The sequence below is a fragment of the Lathamus discolor genome, chromosome 4 (genome assembly GCF_037157495.1).
Source record: "Lathamus discolor isolate bLatDis1 chromosome 4, bLatDis1.hap1, whole genome shotgun sequence".
NCBI lineage: Eukaryota > Metazoa > Chordata > Aves > Psittaciformes > Psittacidae > Lathamus > Lathamus discolor.
In genome coordinates this window covers 2,637,234-2,663,075 of record NC_088887.1, presented here as the reverse complement: position 1 = coordinate 2,663,075, position 25,842 = coordinate 2,637,234, and the positions used below count along the sequence as shown (strand labels likewise).

The following is a 25,842-nucleotide window of genomic DNA, read 5'->3' as shown; positions in this document are numbered from 1 at the left end:
ATGTGTCAGTCCATTGTTAAAAGCTTTTCATTTCCCATCAGCTTTTCAGTGTTCACACCATAACCAAGTCAATGAAATCACCCAAACAACCGATTTAAAGATTCAACTACAGATTTCTTCAGAATCAATCTACTAACTAATGCCAATAGTATGCAAACATTTAGCTGCACAGATAAATCTAACTAAGCCAGAATTTTACACCAAGGCTGTTGATATGCCCGTCACTGAGAGGGGCTGGTGAGGGGAGAAAAACAGCTAATAAACTCAAGTCTCATATAGACAATATCTACCATGACTAATCCATGAGTCACGCAAGAACGTTTTGTCCAGTCTGCTCATGCCTCTTGAACTAATAATACATACTGTCGAGACAGACATGGGAAAGGCGGCAACTATTTGCACATAAACTGAAATGTGCAGAATTCTGCCCAAATTTTGTCTCCGCTTGCCATTGCTATGTTTAGCCTAATGAGCTGGAGGTGGAGTGCTCTTAAGGAGTAATTGACTATCATGTTCTAGCTTAAGGCACACAAGGTACAGTTCTGGAAAGTATTTCAGAATAAACATATTTTGTAATGCCACTGAAGTAAAGAAAAACATACTTTTGTTGACCAATAGACAAAGTGCAATATTTAAATCTACTGAATCTTAACCTATACTGAACCTTAACATAATGATCAGCTGTACATAACTCCTACAAACTTCGTACAGACAAGTCTTACAAGTAAACTCACACAAAAGCTGCACAGACTACTAGGAAGTTAATAGCAAAGTTATCCCAGTTAGTTGAATATGCAAGCTGTTTTGTTTCCTTGCAAGGGTTGCTTTGTGGGGTTTTTTGACAACTCTACTCCCAATAATTAGAGGCTTCAGCACATAAAGATGAGTCAATTTAAGTCATTTAAGGAGTCAATACTCAGCTAAGACTTATCTCCGTTTTGAAGATGTGAAAAAACCCACCAAGGAATACTTCCAACAGCTCATGTGTACCCTGAAACCATTGGGTTCTCACATGAATATTTTCACACGTCTAACTTTCATTTCTGCTGCTTTTAAGATTTACACACTGAACTGAGCAGACCTTGGATATATATATTTATATACATATATACACACTTGCAGCTATAAAACATAAATCAGTTACATCTTGTTCATTGACATTCTGAAGGAAGTTGAGCCAAAAGATAATTAAGCTGTATTTTAAACGTTTATCTCATCTTCTGAAACATGTTCAGGCTCCGAAGGCAGACACACAAAAAAAATCAACTTATCTAATCATTTAACTTGAACTTACATATTCATATAGTTTATACAACAGCATATACATACTCCCAAGCATTTAAAGTTTTAAAAATAGCCTAAAGCTCAAGTGAGAACAACACCACCTTTATTTTGCAATAGCATCTCTGGTTTTAATCTTCAGGCACTTATTTAACTAACTTCTTTTGGTTGCTGAGCAACCAAGAGAACAGTTCCAACTAGCACGTGAATTACCATGCTGATATTCAGGGCTCTGGGACTCAGGACTAAGACAGGTATTTCCTTTGACAAACACTTCCACTTGACAGTCAGTATTTTACTCAAAGATGGTAAGTGAATAATGAGTTAAAGGCTACACATGTACTCCTTTAGAGGCTTACAATGCACAAGATGCTGAAGAACAAAACACTTCAAGGCCACATTATTCATCTCCTTAGCCATCAAAGGTACTGATGAATAGGACATACTTACTCTTGCAATAAAGCCTGGCTCTCCTCCTCTTTAAATCTATTGCTGAGATCTGACCTTCCTTGCTTGCACTCTCACAATATTGAAGTCCTTGTTGATCACCATTCTCAACAACCCTTAAGGAAGCAATTTGTATTCCCTTAGTAATAACGATCTTGTTTTGTAACTTCAACGCAAAAACAGCATCATGAAGTTTCCTTATATTTTTCTTTAAATTTGACCAAGGTTTTGTGGATATTTATCCCTTTTTTGCTCACTTGAGCCACAAAAAATAGCTTGTCTTCCCTCTCATTTCCTCAATCTCTGACAGGTCATATGCTCCAACATGTCTTTGAACTATGGAAAGAGGTTCTTACATAACCCACTTAATTGAAGACATTATCAGATTACTTCTATTGGAGAAATACAATAATTGAGTTTCATATTATGATACGGCACCCTGTCTCATTCATTTCATAGCTTTGAACCTAACTGTCTCATTCAGCCTGTACAAATGTTTTAAAACTCCTTGTCTGTACCAGACAGACAAACTTCCTCTTCTAATAGAAGGGTTCATACTACTGTTCATGTCTCACAGGCAACAGACAGGTGATTTGCCTTGTTTGGATCAGCAAAACATCATCCAGTACTGTTTGTTATACAGCCTGGTATCGCTGTTACATACAGTACCTCTAGATGGATTCAGTTTCAGCTCAGTCCCTATGCACTGATTTTTTGATCACACAGCCACATCTGATACCTGCTGGTAATACTCCAAGCCCAAGTCTATCACAGAACCACCTTGTGTCTAAAGCTAACAGAAGTCACCTAAGTGGATACTCCTCCTAGTTGATCTACTTGACACATCAATTTTCCCTTCTCTATGCCAATATACGAATGAGACTTTCAACCTATTTCACAGGTAACAGCTGCATGCTGACACTGCCACTCCACAAACCAGCTTCTCTAACTGCAGCAGTTCCTCTCTATCTCCAATTTTAACAACTGAGATAACTTTAAAGAAGAAAAAAATTGTCTTTTACTATTCCTGGCTCCACACCCTACTTAATACCATGAGACCATCCTACCTCAACTTGAAGTCTAAAGATAAAAGCTGAACACGGGGTTCTCTCATTTGAGTGTGCAGGGAGGCAAAGTATAAGCGTTCTGTTGTACTGTTTTTGGCCACATAACTTCTAAAGGAACATGGGTTTGGCCTTTGAGTTCTGACACCTCCTTCCTCTCCAAAACAAACTCCAGTGTTTCATCATTTCACCATGTTTTTAGATAAAATTGTGGGGTTTACATTGTGTTCACTAGCTGTCCAGTTTCAGACCACTGCAGCAATCTCATTCACAACAGACAAGCAGTGATCATTCCCACTTAAATCTCAGAAAGCAGTTTCTGAGTAAGCAAACAAAAACAAAAAAATGCTTACAACTCACTTCTAGCATTAAAAGCCACACCACTAGGAGCTATCAAATACTGACCGTGATTTAGAAGAACTACTGAGCAGCTTCTGATAACAAGCTTTTCTCACCAACTAAAATGAGATACTGAAAAAATGTTAAGTCTTGAAAATATAATAACCTTAATACATAGAATCATAGAATCATAGAATAGTTAGGGTTGGAAAGGACCTCAAGATCATCCAGTACCAATCCCCCTGCCATGGACAGGGACACCTCTCACTAAACCATCCAACACAAGGCTTCATCCAACATGGCCTTGAACACCGCCAGGGATGGAGCACTCAAAACCTCCCTGGGCAACCGATTCCAGTGCCTCACCACCCTAACAGGAAAGAATTTCCTCCTTATATCCAATTTAAACTTCCCCTGTTTAAGTTTTAATACAACAAAACACTCCTGCTACAAAATGAGAGACTACTCCCCACACTTCCAGGCCTGTTATTTGTTGTAATAAACAGATTTTTCTACAAAGAACAGCCATGCACGAAGCTAATTACAGAAGATATCTATTCCGTTATACAACTGTGGCCTGATTAACAGCACACTACTGGCAAGTCAGAGACCACACTGACACTTACTAGCCACTTACTTTGTCCTGTAGAAACAGTTGACAGCAAGTACAATGAAGCCAAACTGCAGAAGAGCAAAAAACTTCAAGTTTTTCCCTACATCAGCAAGATATCTAGCCTTAGCAGGGATCTAAGAAGAGTTTCATCTAAGAGTGGAGCAGAGCAACAAGAACATCCCATTTTAGTGACAGCAAACTGCTATGTCAGCACAACTTAGCATGAAACGCTCTTAAACCCAGGCTAAGCACCATTGTTAGGTCAGTTTAGTTTTAACTGCCGTTAGAAAGCTTAGACTCATTCTTACAGTCCTCCTGCATCAGCACTCATCAGGTACCTAAGGCAGTCCAAGCTACAAGAACTCACTTGTTTTCTTCCTGATTTAGCTTTCTGAATTGGCTGACTCTCTGCTCAGTCACAAGTGGCAATGCAACAGGGACAACAAGAGCACAGCCACACATTCTAGTGGCATTTTCAGATTTCTTTAGCTTGCAAATCAAATCACTTAAGGACACTGCAGAAACCAAGCGTTTGAAACCTCAACTTGAGGCTTTATAAAAATATATCCTTAAATTACTGGGAAAAAGTCAGTGTGTGCTTTTTGAGTACCACAGCACAACAAAATTACTGTGTCAAAAATAAGATCAGAACCAAAGAATGGAAGAGATTCAAGATAGAGTATAAACTGCTTCAACGCTAGTTTCCAATTTGAATGGTTAAGCGAATACTTGGGGGGAAAAAACTGCACTTGCATCAAAGAGATAGCATTATAACCTGGTCATGTTCTCACCTAAGATCTGCTTTATCACAATCCTTGCTTGAACTGGAGTGCTAGTTTGTCCATGAAGTTTTTTCACAGAATTGGGCTGGGAGCAAAAACATGTCATGAGGTTGGCTTCCATAAGCACAACATTCAGAAGACTCAGATCAAGTTCCCTTTCTTGCATGACCCTCTTTTTAAAGCAAACCAGAGGCGTATCATTTCCATCTTAGAAGAGCAATTCTTACAACGCTGTTCAGTGCTTATCACAACAGCTTAAGATGTGCACAAAAGTCTACAAGAGGGCAAAACATATTGGTGAAATAAGGCCCAGCAATTGAATAGTCTGAATCTGAGACCACTGAAATCCTCTCAGCCTTTCTGTGCATTTGCTAGCTATCTCAGGCTGCTTTTTCATTTTATTAATGTTCAAGGGACTCAAGCCTTTGAATCCCGAGGTCAACTGATACCAAAAGGAAACTAAGAACATTAGGACAACAATTGCTTAAATAATGACATTTCTACGTTTCTCCCATTACATTGATATATCACTACTGTGGCTCACGCACATTCATCACTTCGAAATGCATCTATTAACTTCTGAATGTTACCTTTTCATACCCTCAAATAGATTAAAACTAGCTTCCAGTCTTAACTTCATCTAATACACAAGCAGCTATCCTCTACGTGACTATGGCCTACACGCTTACAATGGCTGCAATAAAGAGAACACGATTACTAGTTGACAATTGTAAGAAGTTGCAAAAAGGTCATTTTTCTCAAGCAACCTTAAGACATTTAAGACACAAGCCACAAGAACTGGTTGAGTTGAGGAATGCATGAAAAGGTCAGTCTCAATGTCAGTACCATCTCAAAACTTAACTGCTGCTGAAGCAGGAGCTTTTACTTAAAACATCAAACTCTCAACTAATTCTCACTTAAGTGCTATTATAGAATGTTCTGCAGAATTGTTAAAGATACTTTGAACCTCCACCTGCTGCTCCTAAGGATAGCACAGACAATATAACACACCATCATGCCAAGAAGCTCACATTACTCAACTCCTTCATTCCTCACAGCTGATGGAAGGGACAGTCTGTCTTCCTCTAGCTGCTGAATCAACATGTAAATCTCTCTCCCTCTCTCTCTGTATATATATATGTATATATATATATATATATATCTCAAAGAACATTGATATTCTAGGGGGAACCTACAGCTACTATTCACAAGATAGCATCCAGAGCCCCCTAAGATTCATACTGCCTGCTCAAAGGCCAGATAATACAATACTGGACAAAATATTCTTATCCCAATGTAAATGAGTCAAGATGATTAAGTATGCAAACCTCTACAGTGCCATAATAAGCACTTACCAGGAAGACTTTCTCCTCACAGAAAGCAAGGAAACATTATTTTACTCTAGAGCAATACAAAGTCAAAGAAAAAAGTAGTTAAACTTGGTGTTTAACATCAGCATAGCTTGAGCCCAACTCATATAGTAATGAGTTGGAATTCAAAAAAGGTCTGCACCTCAGCACTTAAAGTCAGGCATGGCTATGACCCACTATTATTCCACAATGCCATTTTCTTTACATGTTAACTGGTGCTTCTCTTCTAGTTTCACTATCTTCACACAGGGCAAAGACTGTGCCCTTGCCTACTCCACTTCGTATCATGCTGCAAAGACCTATAGTATCAAGCAGCAGGAAACGAAATAGTCTAAGACTCTAGAGGAATGTTTAAAAAAAGGTTAGGCTCATGATTCAATTTGAGTTGTGAAGGACACTCTTAGAAACTCAATTTCATAAGGTTAAAGATTTAAATTTAACTACTCACCAAGAATGCTTCAAGTCCCATGAACTTTAAAACTTAATCCAGAATTTCAACTTGAATCATACTAGCATAAGCATCATTGTATGGTTTACATGCTCCTACATTATCTTTTATGTACATTAAGACATAGTAAATAAAGACATTCATGTTTATCCTGACAAGTAAGCATACAGATGTCTACAAGACATGTGAGGCAAGCCACGAGGCAGCTGGAACCTCTTGCCCAATGAATATTACCTCAGTTTAAGCAGACAAATCTACCAACCCCACTGCCGTTAAAAGGAAACAAGAAGAGGATGTGCTCTTTTCCAACAAATGGGTCAGGCTCTAAAGCAGTACTGGAGAAGAACATCTTTAGTCCTAGTCCCTCAAAAAAATTAGTACTAACAAACAAGTAGCTCACAAGTTAGCCATGAAAACTTACTCCACTTCTTCTAAACACTGGAAAATGCTTCACATTTCCATCCAAATCCATTTAAATACCCAAATACTAGACCAACAGATATAAATAGACTAAAATAAGAGCAAATTATTTTAAAACAAGCAGTTGGTCCTGTAACTCAAACCTTTAAGCGCAATGTTTGATACAGAGAGTTCCAGGCAGCATCCAAAATCTTTTGGAACAAGAAGATGAGTCAGTGGCTCTGATAAGCCAACCTGTAGGAAAAGGTTCAACTCATCCTTTGTGTCATCCAGTTTAAACACACAACCAAAATACCTAACAGATAGAGTGGCAGGTCAAAAGGAGCATTGTGCTTCTGTTCTGTATCTTGGAAGGACTGCCAACCAACTGCATTAGATATAGAAAAAAACCCAGACTGAAGTTAAACATAACTTTATATAACATTATCTTTATGTAACATTAAAGCATAAATTTCTTACCCAGTCAGTCTGAAATAAACTTCAAGTACTAGTTGTGCCAAATTAGAATAGTAGTCAGCAGGAACAAGTGTAAGTCACAGTTACAGGATGTTAAATAGCTGATTGGAGAGCCGAGACTGTTCTGAAAGTTACAGCAAATATAAATATATGGTGATTATGTTTCAAGAATTTAAAGTGCCACTCCAGAATATGCAAATACAGAAGGAAACTCCCTGCTCTAGCCAATATCAGTGAGGTCCCATCAGGAGTTACTCTGCCTGAACACCATACTTCAGCTATTAGCCGTCTAGAGTCTGAAATGAAGTGGGCTCAAAGGCCCAGAAAACATGACCTACAAGGAAGGACTGGAAGAACTGACTGTGGTTCTCAAAGGCAACCCAATAATGCTCCTGAAGTACTTACACTGCAAAAAGACAATGCCTGCACTGCCAAAAATGCCCGTGGAAATTAGCAGGGAGATAAACTGAAGCAACAAAAAAGCAAGCAACAACAATAAAACTCACTGAGATCAAGAAAACCTTTGATGCTAGATAAAGTTAAATCCTCAAATGAACACCCTGGTCAAAATGATAAACCTCCATGACCTTCAGAAACGTATGATGTTTAGTTTTAAAACAACAAGCACCCAAACTAACTTTAGCTGATCCTGCACAGATGTTTAGACATCATCTGTTTCGCGAGGATTTTGCCAGCCTAATTCCTGTAAGATCATTATCAGACATTTTTATCAAAGTGATGATCTGGTATTCCTGCAAATTCTTGTTAGTCGATATGATACACATCTGATAGACTCAATTACAAGCTCTCCTTTCTGGAGCTTATTTCCAACCATCCTTTCAATACACTTATATCACTTGCTCCCTCATGACTCTTTGGTTCACCCAGACCCCACCACGCTAAGATGACTGCAGAGTACATTGCTTTTGGAAATCTCATTCCAAGTCCTCTCACTAGCAACCTGCCGATATACACTTTTTTCACCTATGTTTCAAGAGTATCCTCACTTGCTTTTCAAATCAAGGAACTAACAGTTATGCATGAAAGAACTCAAGCTGTTCAATTAGCTGTCTTCTCACCAAACATTTTTCATCATTTGCTTCTTCTATTTGTATCCTTCCCAGTCAAGGTTGTCTTCTTCAGAGGGACACCCATCTCACAGCATATAATTTCTTATTTTTGGACCCAAAGGCAGATACTCAGCCTTTGCCATACATCTTTCTTTAAAAGGTCTTAACTCTTAAAAGCCACATATATGAATCCTCATGATATCTCTTAACATCAGTCTGATCTCAACAGAGTCACCATGGCATACTCAAATCACTCATTATAGATTACTTTTCTCATTCTCAGCCACAAATAAGAGTTGGAGAAATGACAGACAACTTCAGAGATAAGCATGAGGCATTCAGGCTGCTATCAATCACATTATTCTACCACATTCAGAACTGTATGCAAGATGCTCAGCGGTGCCAGTGAAGAACAATCCAGAGGAGGTAAGGCTTACTATAGGATTTTCCTTCAGGTAAGTAGCGCTTTAAGTCAAAGACACACCTGACCTGAGCAGGATTGCCTATACAATTGGCTGACTATACGGATTAAAGGAAGCCATCAAAAGATATTTGACTACAAAATAAATGTGTGACCTGAATATTTGATATAGTTTATTGTAGACTGAGGTGGGGTGTTAATCTGTAGCCTTACCTTTCAGTAACACTTGGATAAAATGCCTCAAAACTACGGCAGTTCTAGCTTGATATTCCTTCCCTGCAAGCCACATACTTCATCATCACCTGGAAACCTAACAGCACATGATGTCAGGATTCGAGCTCCAAGGAAAAAAATTACCCAGAGTAGTCACATGCAGAAATACAGGCAATAATGTGCAGTGGGAATTTGTCAGGACAAACATTTACTAACAGTTTCAGCTGTCCCAAGCCTTAAACAGGGGAAACTCAGGTTAGATAGAAGGAAGAAGTTCTTTACTGTGAGGGTGGTGAGGCACTGGAATGGGTTGCCCAAGGAAGTGGTTAATGCTCCATCCCTGGCAGTGTTCAAGGCCAGGCAGGACAGAGCCTTGGGCAACAGGGCCTAGGATGAGGCATGCCTGCCCACGGCAGGGGTGCTGTAGCTAGATGATCTTAAGGTCCTTTCCAACCCCAACCATTCCATATTTCTTTAAGCCTTATCTGACTTGTCAACTTAACCCTCAGATGACTTAAGTGCCAATCCATCTCCCGTTCACATCACAAGCTTTCTGCTTCCACAGTATCCTCTGGCAAGGCATTCCAGAAGTCTTGCCACCAGTTCTAAAAGCATCTTCTTTGCTTGCAACTTGCGTCCTTTTAGCTTCATCTGATCAATACCTATTTTTGCACTGTAAGACTTAATCTGCATGCACATTGTCAACATCACCCATTATTTCCCACATCCCACCATATTCCTCCCACTCCTACCCTTCTCCTAAGAAGTCACCTCTTTCCTCAACTGAAAAGGCTTAGCTGGCTTCACTTTGAAGCCCACTTCCATACTTTTGACCTTGCTGCCCTCCACTGAACCTACTTCAGCCTTAAGATATGGTTTTGCTTTTATTATCAAGGTATTGAAAGCAGACTTTTGAAGTATATGCAAACAACCCATTTACACAATAGCACAGTATGTTCTATTCTTTTACTCGGACACCTGGTTTGCCCCAAGGTATCACAGAAAATCGCCACAGAACTGACTACTGCATACTCAAGGCCGTGTTTGTAAGTATACAGATATATAGTATGAATAACATATATGAAGTTTACTCCTTCCCTTTGTAAAAGGATCCTTCACACAGCAGTGATTGGCATCACTGAGCATTTACCTATACATCAGCTTGCTTCATTCTTAGGTTACTCAGCTTGTTAACATCCTTCCTTAACTCTGTGCAATTCATATTTATTCCAACTTGCTACCAGGAACAAGTCATTATGTATAATTGAGTCATCTCATGCCCCAGGAAATGCAACAGACAAGATCCTACTAACCTCCAACACCACCAGAACTGTAGCTTCCACCACATGACTTCTCTCCAGAAAAAGGTCCCAGCAAGACCTTTTGCCACAGTGACTGCTATAACAGAAGGTTTGGTCAGATGAACATCCTCCCACACTTCCCTCCAGACTCCAAACCTCCCAACTCCCTATTTGGAAATGCAGTTTAATGCTATTCAATGCTATCACAATATCATTTGGGTTTTTTCGGTTGTTTGGTTGTGGGGTTTTTTGTAGGTTGGGATTTTATTTTGGAAAAGAGAGAGAGAAACAAAAGGACAATTGGAGGTGTGAGATCAGACATTAAGTATCACAAGTCAAAGAGTTACTGACCATCACTCCTGCTTCATTTCTAAATCAGGGAGTTATTATAGCAGCACAGTCTCTCCCACCTAGCCACAAACTTGTAAGAATGTGGGTTGGTATTCCAGGAGATGCACACTAAGTTCAACAAACAATAACCCTTCTAAGTTACATGGTGGTTGTTTCAGCACTACCATATAATAAGCTTGCCATTACAGACACTAAGAGAAATACAAGGCAACTGCAATCGGAATCCAACTGCAATTAGAATCCAAAAATACAATAAGAAGTCATCAGTAATTGCAATTTTGTCATTGTTACTTGCTGTCTTTCATTGTAGGGTAAAAAGCCACTAGTGGTGTCCCTTAGGGCTCAGTATTAAGGCCAGTGTTGTTTAGTGTCTTTATTTATGAGCTGACTGAGGGGATCAAGCGTACCCTCCATAAATTTGCAGATGACATCAAGTTGGGTGGGAGTGTTGATCTGCTGGAGAGGGACAGAAAGGCTCTGCAGAAGGATCTGGAGAGGTTGGATCAATGTGCTGTGGCCAGTAGTATGAGATTCAACAAGGTGAAGTGCCAGGTCCTGCACTTGTACTGCAACAACCCCACACAATGCTACAGGCTTGGGGTAGAGTGGCTGGAAAGCTGCTCAGCAGAAAAGGACCCTGGGGGTGCTGACTTAGGGCTGCTGAATGTGAGCCAGCTGGTGCCCAGGCAGCCCAGAAGACCAACAGCATCCTGGCCTGTATCAGCAATAGTGTGGCCAGCAGGGTCAAGGCAGGGATCATCCCCCTGTACTCGGCACTGGTGAGGATGCACCTCGAATCCTGTGTTCAGTTCTGCGCCCCTTACTACACGAGAGATATTGAGGTGCTGGTGTGGGTCCAAAGAAGGGCAACGGGGCTGGTGAAGGGTCTGGAGCACAGTGTGATGGAGAACAGCTGAGGGACCTGGGGGGTTTAGTCTGGAGAAGAAAAGTCTCAGGGGGGACCTTAGCACTCTCTACAACTACCCAAAAGGAGGCTGTAGTGAGGTGCGGCTCAGATTCTTTTCCCAGGCAAAGAGTGACAGAGCAAGAGATAACATCCTCAAGCTGTGACAGAGGAGGTTTAGGTTGGATATCAGGAAAAATTTCTTCAGCAAAAGGGTGATCAGGCATTGGAACAGTCTTACCAGGGAAGTGGTACAACCATGTAGACAGGCCCTTGGTGACATGGTTTAGCGGCGGACTTGGCAGTCCTGGGGTAAAGTCAGACTTGATGATCTTAAAGATCTTTTCCAACCTAGTTGATTCTATGATTCTATTCTGCTACACAGCAATAGATACACACACTGCCATACTAATTATAAGGGTAACTGCCATGTGCATCTTGCTGGATTACCTAGAAAGCTCATGTCTGTCCCAAGAGTATAAATTACTAACAGCAAGTCAGTCTTGACATAATCATCCTGCTTTCATCTGTGAGACTCAGACACTGAGAATGATCAAGTCACAGCAATCACTATTTATCAGTAGCAGCTCACAGAGAAAAGGCACTCACAGAAAGCTTGAGTTGTCTCCAAGGCGTTCAACAGGTCAGCTCTGACACAGGTATAAGCTACATAAACCATTTCCAACGAGGACACCTACCAATTACCACAAACACAAGTAAACTCCAAGATACAGGTTTTTCATAATGGATTTATCATTGGCAAAGGTACACAAGCTCTAATACTGATTTAGACAATAATGACTTCATGTAGGTAAGAGGCAAGGGACCTCTAGAGGTCACGTAGTCCTGCTCAAAGATCCAGTTAGATCACACTACTTGAAGACTCATCCTGTTAAGTTCTGAAAACCACTATAGAACCACAGAATCCCAAGGGTTGGAAGGGACCTCAAAAGATCATCTAGTCCAACCCCCCCGCAAGAGCAGGGTAACCTACAGTACATCACACAGGAACTTGTCCAGGCGGGCCTTGAATATCTCCAATGTAGGAGACTCCACAACCCCCCTGGGCAACCTGTTCCAGTGCTCTGGCACTCTCACAGTAAAAAGTTTTTCGTGATGTTCACATGGAACCTCCCATGCTCCAGTTTACACCCATTATTCAACCATTTGGGCATCTGCTCCAATGCCCCATCTCCCTCAGAAAGAACCGTTTTTCCTTACACTAGCTCTGAATTCCCCACATGACAGCTTGTTCCTGTGCCACACCTCTGAAGAAAGCCCTGCTCTGCCTTCCTGACACTCTCCCATCAAGCAGCATTAAGGGCTCCTTCTCTTCAGCCTTCCCTTTCCTAGGCTGATCAGGCCCAGCTCTTGCAGCCTCTCCTAACACAACCCAAGCTCCAGCCCCCAACTAACACAGTGGTCCACCACCAGGCTCACTCCAGTATCTCAGCATCCCTCTGGGTACTGGGGAGCCCCATACAGGGCACAGTGCTTCAGCGTCAAAGAGGTGAAGGATCCCTTCTCACAACCTGGGATCATGCTTAACGCAGGCCAGGATGAAATTACCTTTCTTTGCTGCAGAGCTGCTGCAGGTTCAATTTTTCTTTCATCAGGAACCTACACATTTGCACCTGCCAAGGTGCCCTCCAGCCCATTGGACCACAGCCTATGCTATTGCATGGGGGTTATCCCAATCCGGATGTGGAACTTAAAATCATACCATCACTTAGGCTGGAAAAACCCTTTAAGATCATTAAGTCCAACCACTAATGTCTAAGTGGTGGAGCTGATCACTGACCGTTTCCCCTTGGATGATGTGGGCTTCATTCTGCTCCCCACACAGTAGCTTAATTTTCCATGCGTACATACTTCATATTCTTCCCATGCTATACTGCACTCGTCAGGCTTCACTTGTCCATTCATTATTAACAATGTCTTAAGTTTGCTTTATCTATGGACTCTGAAAAACAACTTAATGTCTGAATTTCACAATTACCCATTTAAAGGTGTGCCATACTGAAAAGTAAGGTCCATGAAATTCCTATTAAATTAGCCAAGAACGAAGTTATAAGCACAAGTAAGATCTCCTGACCTTAAATAACTAAGGAGGAAAAACAACCAAAAACCCAACAAACAGCATTTCAACTATTTTGGGGAACAAGACAAAAGGGAGAGAAATATTGTTGTATTAACATCTTTGTTAGCATATTACTTTTAGATAGTAAGATTAAGGCAAAAATCAAAGTCAAGCAAAAACAGACATGGGTCCAGCTTTAAATGCAGAAAGTAACATGCCATTCTCTAAGAGACTACTCAATGCATTTGGTGATTTTAGTGCACACAGCCCTTAGAGAACATTCCAGAAAAAGCTAGCAGAAATTTCTGTATAAGCAAAACTTGGGAACTGCTTACAATAAACACCCAGGGATCAGGATTTGGGGATTAAGGGGAGGTTGGTTTTGGGGGGTTTTTGGTGAAATTTTAAGGAAGGACCTGAGATTCTGCTAAACCTATAGTGACAGTTTGAAGCATTCAGCATTCCCTGTCCTCAGAACTGTACCTACTACACTGAAATAAGAAAACCTTTAAACACTGGTCAGGAAGACAAACATGTGTTAGGGACTGGACCTTCAATCCCTAGGAAAGCCCTGATGCCCTTAAACAGACCACTCCTTCACTTATAAGTTGTCTTCCCACATGCCACCTACTCTTGGAAGAGCTGAAGTCTGGGGGAGAAGGGAGGTTGTACTTCGTACTACACAAAGTAGCAAAGTCAAGGAAGTTCAGTAACACAGCTAAACATTAACTGCGTGTTTTCCCTTTCCTCTAAAGTATTAATGTTATCTGCCAATGTTATTTGCAGCCATACAACAAAACATAAAATAAGCTTATTTTGTCAGGAGCAGCAAATCATGAAATACAGTGCCTAAGTCTCAGCTGTTCACAACAGGATCTGGTAAGTTACCAGTAACATTACAAAGTTATGCAGATGCCTGCTGCCCTCTGCATTGTTGATGCTGCTGGCTCTTTTTTATAGCTCTTAAGGCCGCCCTGCACTGCAAGCTATTCCAGGAAGTTAACCCTTTTTTTTGTCCAGGAATTGCATCTAGACAATAAGCCTAGTAACCAATAGCCCAGCGTACTAATACTGTGTAATAGCTGCTCAGTTTACATTCTCAGTGTCACACCGCTACTCAGCTCTGTACTGTACGAGACTAGTCCTATTCGCTACTTACTGAAGTAACACAAGAAATGCAGGCAAATCTTTCCTTAAGTCTCTGAAAGTTACTACTTATATTAGGAGTTAACAACTAGATCTGATTTTAAAGCATGATTTTAGCAGGCAAATTATGAGAAAAACTTGCTTCAGACTTTGCTTGGACATTTTATCCTTAATAGAAAGAGACTTGCCTTCCTGGGTTCAGCAGCAGCAGTCATTTTTCTCCTTCTTCATAGCTAGTGCCGTGCTGTATTTTTGACTTTCAGCCTGGGAACAACACTGATGTTTTTAGCTGTTGCTAAGTAATGAGTACTCCAATTAAAGACTTTCTGAGTCTCATGCTCTGCCAGGAAGGAAGGGAAGCCGGGAGGAAGCAGACATAGGACACCTGACCCAAACTGACCAAAGAGCTATTCCATACCACAGCACGTCATGCTCACTATATAAACTGGGGGCAGTTTCCCGGAAGGGTTAGACGACTGCTCAGACAAGCTGGGTATCAGTTGGTGGGTGGTGAGCGGTTGTATTCTCTTCCCTTGTTATTTCCCTTATCATTATTATCATTGGTAGTAGCAGCAGTGGTTTGTGTTACACCTTAGTTACTGCTCTTATCTCAACCTGTGGGAGTTATAGTCTTCCAATTCTCCTCCCCATCCCTCTGGGATCAGAGGGAAGAAAAAGGGGGGAGCGAGCAAGCAGCTACACGGTTCTGAGTTACCAGCTGGGCTTAAACCATGACACGGAGCTATCAACTGTTGCATAGTAGTTCTTACCTACCCATGCTCAAAATGAGGCTTATTTAGACTGAAAGGGCCTTCTGGAGGTTATCCAACCTGATCCCCAACTGAAAGCAGGGCCAACTTTGAAGTCAGCTCAAGTTACTCAGGGTCATACCACAGTCAGGTTCTAAATATTTTCAAGGACAGAGATGCTACAGCCTGGTTTAGTGCTTCATTCTGTGTGGGAAACCATACTGCTAACATGTTATTAGAGTTTCCCTTGTTGCAGCTTGTGACTTCTCTTCTTATCCTTTCCCCATGCACAGCCAAGGAGACAGTCTTAATTTTCTCTCTCAACTTCTACTCAACAGTCCTAGCCAGCAATTAGGATCCTCACTTCAAGCTTCTCTCAAAGCTGAACAGCTCACTTCTCAGCCCCTCTTCATACATCGTTGTGCTACTGACTCCCTACTTAGAGGCCTTCCACAGACACCGCAGGATCTGCCTTTTATTTGGGAGCACAAAACTGGACACACTACTCCAGATGCAGTCCCACAAGCTCTGAAAAACTGAGACTAATTGCTTGCTTCAATTGGTTGATCATGCCCAGTACACTCTTTTACACCGGAGGCACTCACAGACCCACAAGAAATCGTACTTCCTATCCTGTAAAGCTGCTTTTTACCAGTTAGCACATCTATGCTGTTGCATGGGGTCATACAACCCCAAAAAGGCTTGTCATCTACTTGCATTGAATTTCATTAGGTTCCAGCTAGCTGTTTCTCCAGACCATAGACATCCCTCTCAATTAGCCCTGGTCTCTAGCATATAAAATGCCTCTCACAATCTGGCAGCATCCACAAACTTGCTGAAAGTGCATTGCTGACCTGGAAGAAGGGCTGTAATGCAGACCAACTGCCCTTGAACTGATCTATACAGGCATGCTACCAGTAACAAGCCTCCAGGTGGACTTGGTACAGCTGATCAGAACCTTTCAAATCTATCAGTACACACAGTTTTTCCACCCATTTAAAACTCACCTAAACCACCTCTCCTGAACTGAAAGGACATTTTAGGAAACCTGTTAAAAGCCTCTCGAGGTTAGTAACACTCAGCTTTCTTTCTTTCCACATCTTCCTTTTGTCCTATGTACTTAGAGCTGTCAGTTCAGGACCTCTTTTTAGAGCAACTTCAAATTGTGGAGACACCCTATCTCCTTTTCCTCACTTCAGATTTCACCTTATTTGCAGCCACATTGATTTATCACACCTAAACCATACCTCTGGAGTCTTGGAAAACACAGCTGTAGAGTTGCTCTCAAAATACATCACCAAGGGAACTTTAACTAACAGCTGCATAGTTCTTCCCTCTTCCTGTAAGGCAGAACACTCAGCATAATACATAAAAGATCTTACATGCAAAAATTACATAAAAATATGTCTCAACAGCAGATTACATTCGGATGTGTCAGAAGGTAACACAGGCTACTAAACATCCATGTGAAAACACTGATGCATCAACTGCTATAATTAATTTGGTTATAGTAAAAAGCCTAATTATTTTACAGCCATCAAACCTAACAGTTGTCTTATTTATATAGAACCATGAATAGTTTGAGTTGGAAGGAACCTTAAAGATCATCTAGTTTCAAACCCCCACCATATACACTATGTGCAGAAGCTTGAGCTACCCCTAGTACCACCAACGGCTGAAACAGAGCTACAGACAACTTTGTATATTTCTTCCTGTACAAGATAGCCCAAATAAATGGTTATATTGCACTTGCTACCGTTATATTGCACATGCTAATTACAAGTTGTATACTTTTATGATACCTCAGCTACTAGTAACACATTGAAACTTTGAACAGGACACATGTAAATCTCCTAAGAGCTGATTAACAGTATCGTCACAACCGTCACCTTCTCATGGTTGATTGCTTTAGATCTATAGTGCCGCTTTAAAAGCTGAAGTACCTTAATGAAGTCCTAACAACATGACCTCTGTTTCAAGAAAATTTACCTTTTAATGTCAAAAGTGCATTAAAACATTTAAAGCACAGAAGAAGCATCACTGGTGAAGGGCTGAGCAGTAGGATTTCATAATGCAAATATTAACCAACTTCACAAATATGTTCAAAAATGGCACTAAGCTTAACAGCTCTTGATCTCTGCTCCTCTGACCTCCAGTAATAATATTTAGTAGCGTTGAATAAGCATTTTTTTCTACTGGGGCAAGTGCCAACACTTGAGATAAGAAAAATCACAGTAATTTTGGGGAATAAAATTACCTCAAGTTAATCCAAGTCAAAAGTTTACCCCCCCCCCCCCAGTTACTCTGTTACTATGAAGAAGCTCCTCGCATTTGTTGTAATTTAACATACACTTGACTAAACTAATGCTCTATCAGATTATGTACACTGAAAAAAAATTAAGTTAGTTACCCAACTTGACCATAATCTCAACTTCTCCATTCTATCTCCAGCTTTCCTTCACTGGGCTTTTCTTAAGGGTACTTGTCCCAGCAACAATTAGTTTTCAGCTTAACCATATGCAGCATGAGTGGTACTGCAATTAAGAAAGAAGCAATGTAAGTGAGCAAAGAATGCCCAAACAAAACTGGATTAAGTGAAATTTAAGTCAAACACAAAATTTTTATCTTCTAACTCAAGGGCTACTGAAAAGAAGAGATCCAAAGGTAAGTAATAAACTCCTCAAGCTAGCTGAGTTGTTTTTTTCAACTCATCTGTATGCACACCAGATACTGAGATCTGTTTGACTAACCTTTACTCACCTTTTAACAAGTATTTTTCTGTGGCAGGAAACTGCCATTTCAACGACCTTAAATTCTCCATGTGCCACTGCATTACAGTGCTAGAACTGGTACCTTTCAAGTATTGAAAAGAGTCCCTTTAGGAAAACCTTTTAAAACTAATTCTAGAAAGATACTATGGACAAGTTTAAAAACTACCATGCCATACCAGCTTTGAGTAATAGACAAGGAGAAAACAGTTATCCCTGGTAGACATACAAATATATTTGAAATGACAGATAATGAAAATGTGATGGGAGGGAGGAAGGATCAGCACGAGCCATCTACCACTGCAAGTAATCCTAGTGCACCAGTCAACTTAAGACAAGCTACCCTTGCCTAGCCTTCATATTGAAAATGCTAAAGCATGCTATTTTAAGATATTAAAAATTAATATTGATTTTACTTTCATACAGTACTTAAATAACCAAGAAAAGCAAAAATGTTGAACAGAACGCAGCAGTGATTAAAGAGGATAGACTGGAAGCTTGTTCCTTTTACCTACTTGAACTACTACTGACCTTCTTGATAACACCAGAATGTTAAACTTGACCCACTCAGTTCCCCAAACCTGGGAGAACAGAAGTGAAATGCTAGGAAAGCAAAGTTTCAAGACTTGGAAAGATTTTTACTCTTTTGGCTGTTATTCCTATCTTATTCTATTGGCAATTCATGGACAGAAAAAAAAACGAACTTTTGAGTTCACATTTGAAGCAGTTCCAAGTCTAGATGTTGATTACCTGAAAAGAATGAGGAGAAAAGAAACTCTTGAAGCATTTACCTACTGGATAACTTAAAGTTTGGTTGTTTGGTGCTCTGACTATGACTTGAAGTTGCACTATGCCTTGAAGCTCTTCACCATGAGCCTGTGTAGTAAGTTGCATGTTAAGCAACCACTAGCCTACCTTTTCCAGATCCAAGCTAAATATTGGCCATGAGCCCCCTCAAGAGTCTTACTCATACATATTTACACCTCATTTCAACCCTCTCTTTCACACCTTCACTGTCTGTTCACAGTCAGGGGAGTAAAACAAGCTTTCACCTAACAACTTTCTCATCTCTCCTCACTTTATAGGCAGAAACACAAAGGTCTTCCCCAACATCATCTTTACCACACCTTTCCCTGTTTAATGGCTTCTCATCTATTTCTTTTTATATTAACCACATTCAGCTTTTCCCATCTTTTCTTTCTTACCTGTTCTTGGGACTTCTTCCCCAACTTATATGATACTTTTTTCTAGTCCATCTATCTGCTTCTAACCAGAAACAAACAACACCATTAATGACCCCTTCACCTATAACAAAAAAATGTGGATCAACTTACATCATGCCTAATACAGTAACTCATATTCTTCTCCATCCTCTCAATAAAAATACATTACTGCCTTTCAAATAGCTATAATGTGAGGTACTGAATACAACTGTCCTTCAAATAAATACTATTCAAAAATCATGGTTTAAGTAAGCTAACCCTACCAAAAGACCCCATACAAAACTGCACACGGAACCATAAACTAGTTTAGGGTAGAAGGTACCTTTAAAGATCATATACTCTGTCTCCCCTTCAAACAACAACTACAATACCCAACAACACACAGCATAACAAAATAAGAGTTAAAGAATTGCACCTACAGCTGTTCTTCACTAGGAAAATACAGCCATCCAGTTAGTATTCAATTACCAGGTTTGTAAGAAAATTCCTCTCAGAAACTTCTGCATTAGTATCTACACGCCACTCAGTATAGCAATCAAGATTAAAAGAAGTTCAAATAATTCAGAATCAATACAACAGGTTCATTCAAAGCTGGAGACAAGAAGCCCAAGTACAAACAGTGCTAGAGCAAAGTCATCTGTCATCACACAGCTCATCTTTAAGGGGCAATGTATCAGGACTCCAGAGCAGGCAGACAACACAAGCAATCTCAGCACTCCCACTTCTTTTCAGACCCACCTAACAAGTCTGTAGCCACAAGTTCCGACAAAGAACTCTGGACAAAGTTGCATTCAACTACAGGACAGCAGGTCAAGCTACCTCCACAGCAACTAATAGGTACAACACATGATACAACTCATCAAGATTATTGCTCTTCAACAGGTAACTGAACCAACACTAAAAAAATGACATTTACTAACAGCACTAGAAGCATTTGGCACTTTCCAAGATTACCTTCTACCAGATGTATACCACGTTTTGTATTTCTCTTACCCTACTTCCATTCACTGCTTTGTTTCTAAACATTGAGATTTACACTTTCAGTCCTTGAGTTCCTAACTCAATTCTTCTTTGAGCTCCACAAAAATTAACCCCACACACAGCTTACTGAAGCAACATGCTCCTCCTCCCTTTTTTCATAGCAGATGCACTTACACCTGTAATTTTGCATACCTTAAAAGCTCTACCACCAGCACCTGAAAGGCAATCAGCTGGTACAGATGCTCAGTAAAGGCAATAGATTTTTGCTTCTCCTGCTACACAACAGTCCTTTGTTTCCCCAAGATTATCCTCCTAGGAAAGACACTACATAAAGAGGATGGATTTGACTATGTTTCTAAGATTTTATTGAAAAATCCAACCTAGATTTGACTGTATTTGCAAACATGATACTTAACTGTGATCTTACAAGAAATAAATCATGCTAGAGCCTTTTTTCTTTCCAGTATCAGTCTTCATATTCCATTATAAAGTTACTTAAGGAGGCAAGAAAGAAACACATTGCTCAAATCAATACCAACTGGTCAACCTTTACGTAGCCTAAGCAGCTAAATCACCATGATTCTTCTCTAATACTCAAAGCATTCAGATGTTAACTCGAACAACATTACACTTGAACATATATACACACAGGAGTTCTTGCACACCAGAAGCCAAAGTGCTACTTGGCACCCTCGCTTTCCATTCAACATAAATTGGATTCCTGCGACCTGCTTTGATCCTGTCCACACTTTAATACCAACTGCTTTCAAAGTAACTCCAACTTGCACTACTTCCATGCAGCGCTACAGATAAACTGAAACTGTCTTGTCTAATATTTAAACAGCAGTCAAGAATTATGAGCCTATACAATACATAGTATAAAAATCTTAGCATCTGTATTTTGTGTTTATGTGAGCATCACAGTTTAACAGTGATCTTGAACATGACAGACCTACCACAACAAAAAAAAGAGACAAGAACTATTGGCTGCGCTGCTCCAGAACAGCACACTCCATATTATATTGAGTTACCTTGATGCATGAGCTCAACAAACTTCTGACTTCTCTTTCTTGCTTTGCTAATTAAAAATCCAGGATTTTAACTGCCCTACCTAAGACAGAGTTCACCATTTCATTCTCACCAACTTTTCAACTAACCCGTGTAATTTTCCTACTTTTCTTACTATTGCATTGGCTCACCTAATACAACGGGTGAGCCTACATCCATTTCCCAAAGACCTGCATATTCAGACATTAATTTCTGAACTATTATCATTGCCTTGAACATAAAATGAGGAAAAAAACCCACACTGTTGTCTTTTTAAACACACTACCACACTTTCACATTATTAACGTAGTAACTTGGTTTGCTTGACCTCATATTTTCATTTTAACTTGACCAGAACAGACTATTTGACTAGAAACTTCATGATTTTCAGGCTAATAGTTACTTTTTATTTGCAACTCCATTTTTGCATATGGCAACTCTATATACTTGTATTATCCACATCTTCATAATTCAACTCTTCTAGCTCCACTACTGTCTGGAATTCTATATCCCAGGCTGCTTTAAGAAATCAATAAATAAAGAAACAAAAAGCAATGGGAATTTCAAGACATGCCCCACAGACACTTTTCTTCTAGCCCTACTAAGCTTAAAGTAATCAACAATTTGAACTGGAAAAAAAAAATTCCACAACAAAGTCCCTGACAAACGCATCTTGTACATTTTTCTATTCACCTCACATAACAATTCTGTTTAGTTTCTAACTCATGCTTAACATTCCATAAAACTTGGCAAAAGCGACCCCTTTCACTGTGTGCAAACTAATGAGGCACAGAAATTACAAGGAATTAGTTATAGTTACTTCGCAGCACACGTCCTCACGTACAGCAAAGCTGAAAGTTTTTACCACAACGCATACTCAGCTATTTAATAAAGGTTATGATGTTCCTTATAGATGGCACACATCTCCCCTAGTTCAAAGCTACACTAATATGATGATATTTAGCACATGCTTCATTGCATCATGCACTGTTCAACTGAGCAGTAAAATTCCTTGTACATGTAAGCCTAACCTGCCAGTCTCACTTTCCCAAGAAGAGCAGTAATTAAAGCAGGTCTGGTTTTGTTTAAAAAACCCCAGAAGTTTCTGTTATTTCAGATCCCAAAGAAATCTTCCCTCTTCATTCCCTCTGCAGTTTTTTGCTTTCAGTGTTTGGGGTATTTTTTTTGCAATACTTCTCTGAAGAATTACAGATCAAATAAAATATTTCCAGCAGTCAGTCAAAATGACTGCATAGAAACTGACTTGTTTTTATAGTGAAGTTATTTTGCTAGTTTTCTGTTTGTCTGGAATTTGGCAGGGCGGGGGGGGGGGAAGTGTTTGTTTTGCTGGGATTTTTTCCTTTAGTTTCTTTTTTTGTGGTGCCTTCTTTTCCTAGCATTATCAGAACTGACCAACTGGTAGGAAGAATAATGACCAAAAGTGGTCAGCAGTTTGGTTTCATTAACATTTGATCATGCTCAAAAATGTACTTAAGAGCACTTCTAAAAGCTACCGACATTACATGATTTTTCTTTCAGACATGCCTGTGGCAGTTTACAAAGAAGGAAAACAATTGTAGGGAAGCTTCAGGAGGAAAAAGAAAAGGGATCTAAAAATCAAGATAATGATAAAAAAACGTCTTCTAATCCTTACCTCACATCCAAGAGTCACCAGTAGTTTAAGTTTCCCCTTTTATCCATACAGTATACTTCAAAACGTTGCACTTGAAAAAGGACATTATTTCAACACAACATTCCCACTCCTGGCAGATGCTCAGAAGCACTATCAGTCAAGTCCACATGTGCCAAAAGGAATCTGGGAAGACTGACATCTGAATTGCACTCATTAAGACTAAAATAGTAAGCCTCCCCATGACACAGCACACGGATGTTCTTAAGTTCATTGTTACTATTATCTTCACATTGACTTGTAAAAATAGTTTTGGCAAGGTTACGGTGAAGACTGCAACTTCACCTTCTTAATTGCAAACGGGTGGAAAACACCCTGCAAAAAGCGAAAGGGGAAAGCTGCTAGTGCAAGAAGTTTGTCAGCCCTGTGAAAACTAAGTCTTCAAGCCTTAAGGCTTTGAAGCGTAGAACCTCCTTAATATTGAGAAATTAGTAATAATCATCTATTCTGAAAGTTACAGCATTGCCGGAGGGGGGAGACTATTCCATGCAGGAGCACAATCTTTCAGCAGCAGTGCCTCAACTCCCTCCCATAAAAAGGGTTTCTCAGATACTCTACAACTGCTTTATGGTGGCATGCCTTGCAAGTTCCTTGGTATTTTTATCACATGAACCTCCAGAGACTACCTCCTCTAACTTGTTCCTCCTTCCTTCAAGAGGAAAAGGACACAGTGTATCCTATAATAAAACACCCTTGCCAATTATTCATTACTACATTGGGAATACGACAGCAGGATGACGGTTTTCGAAGTGCTTTTGCCCAAGTACACTTTTTTCCTCACCTTCCACTGCTGTAAAGATGACACTATGCACACCACATCACATACAGTTAAAAAGAGAAATAACGAAAAAGGAAAAAAGAGGAAAATAAATCCTGCTCTGATCTAGTTCCCAATTGTTTGTTTTCCACAGGAAAAAGCACGGGGGGGGGGGTGGGTTGCGATGGTATTTTCCTAGGAGCAGTCACTCCAAACCACAGGGGGGCCCCGCGTCGCCGTGCCCCCGGCAGTAGCTGCTCGGGATGAGGGTGATGCCGAGTACACAAAACCGCTCTGACCACGGGAGATAAGCGATCTTAACCCTAAGCCTACAGTAACTAACACCGGCTTCACCCAAACGAACGGCGGACAACGATGCAAGCTAACAGCCCCCGAAACAACGAGCGTGCTATTCTTCCCGCGAAGCGCTCCCGGAGAACGAGAAGACCCACCCTGCTGCCCTTCCTGCCGGCTCGGGGCGGGGAACAGCCACGTACTGGGGCTCACCCGCCGGACCCCGCCGGTCCGGACGGCAATCACGGCGCACGACCTGCCGCCCGCCCCCGGCACGGAAACTTCCCCCGGGCCCCGCGGCCGACGGCGGCATCAACTCCGCGGAGACGCGCGGCAGGGCGGCTCCCCCCCCCCGGCCGCTAACGCGAGTAACGGTCCCCGCCGGGGAGAACGAACACAACGGCCCCGCTCCCCCCGGCCAGGCCGCCGGCGGCGGCAGCGAGGCGTGTCCGCGCCGCCAGCGGAGGGGACTCTCCGGAAGAGCGAGCCTCGGGGTCCCCCCGGCGCGGTGCGGGCTCCGGCTTGCCCGCACCCACCCGACTCGTTCCGGAGGAAGCTTCCGCGACCCCGGCCCCGTCCCAGCCGCCTGCCCCCGTCCGCAGGGCGCCCGGCACCACGCCGGCCGCGCACACAAAGTTTCCCTCAACTCGGCCGAGTCCCCCGGCGGTGCCTGGGCTCGGGTTTCTCTCCTCCTCCTCCACCACCCGCCCCCTCGCCTTGACCCGGCCAACAAGGGGAAAAAGTTTCACTTACTGCAGCAGAAGCGAGAGAAAACCAGCCCCAGCAGCCCCAGCCCCGGCCCGGGAGGCACCGCCGAGCGGAGCCGCCGCCGCCGCCGCTGCTGCTGCCGCCGCCGCTGCCACCACCACCACCACCGTGGGGAGGCACCGCCACCGACCGCTGCGGAAAGTTCCCGGCGGGCGGGAGAAGCCGGCGGAACGGGGAAACCACCGGCAGCCTCCGCAGCGGCTTCGGCCCCGGCCATGCTCGGGGCTCAGGCTCGCAGCCGCCGCCGCCGCTACGCCGCCCGCCCGCTCCCCGACCAGCCGCCGCCTCCCCGCACCGGGCGTGTGTGTCACTGAGCAGGGAGGCGCTGCTCGGCGCTCCCCGCCCTCCTCAGGGCGGGCCACACCACCCCGCCGCGGGCAGGGGGGGGAGGCAGGCGTGTTCGCTGCTCTTCTACCTCTACCCCCACTCCCCCCACCCATTTCCACACGCCCCGGAGCACGTCGCCTCCCCCCCTCTCTTTCCGACCCGCTCTGCGGACCCGCCGATGCGCCCGCGCACCGGGGCGGAGGCGGGGGTGTCCCCTTGGCAACGCGCGGGGCGCCGGCAGCGGGTGGGAGTGCGTGCCCCGGTGTCCTCCCCCGGGGGGCTCTTGGTACCTCCCGGCCCGCCCTCTCCTCCTGCCCCGCCCGCCGCCGCCCCGAGCGTGGTCGGGGGCTCCGCGCTGCCCCGCGGCCCGCTCCGGTTCTCGGCCCGGCCCCCGCTCTCGCAGTGTCCTCGCCGCTTCCCCGGGCAGCCTCCGCGGCCTCTCCCAGCCCGCTTCCCCCTGCGGCAAAGGGAGCCTCCGCCACGCGTCCTCCCGGCCGCCGTCCTGCAGTTGCCGGCTGAGGGGCCCGCTGAG

At 42.4% G+C, this 25,842-nt stretch overlaps 1 protein-coding gene across 5 annotated transcripts in view; it reads right to left on the bottom strand.

The window, feature by feature from the left end:
* NECTIN3 (nectin cell adhesion molecule 3) overlaps positions 1-25,331 on the bottom strand; it is a 65,623-nt gene extending 40,292 nt beyond the window's left edge. Inside the window, exon 1 of one of the 5 annotated variants that reach the window (XM_065675987.1) lies at positions 24,969-25,331. In XM_065675987.1, coding sequence (XP_065532059.1) covers positions 24,969-25,200 — 232 coding nt within the window. In that variant the 5' untranslated portion in view covers positions 25,201-25,331. Of the gene's footprint in view, positions 1-8,924; positions 9,016-24,968 lie in introns of those variants that run through there. The other 4 variants (XM_065675991.1, XM_065675990.1, XM_065675986.1 and 1 more) reach the window with 4 other exon arrangements.
* Between the last annotated feature and the right edge of the window lie 511 nt (positions 25,332-25,842).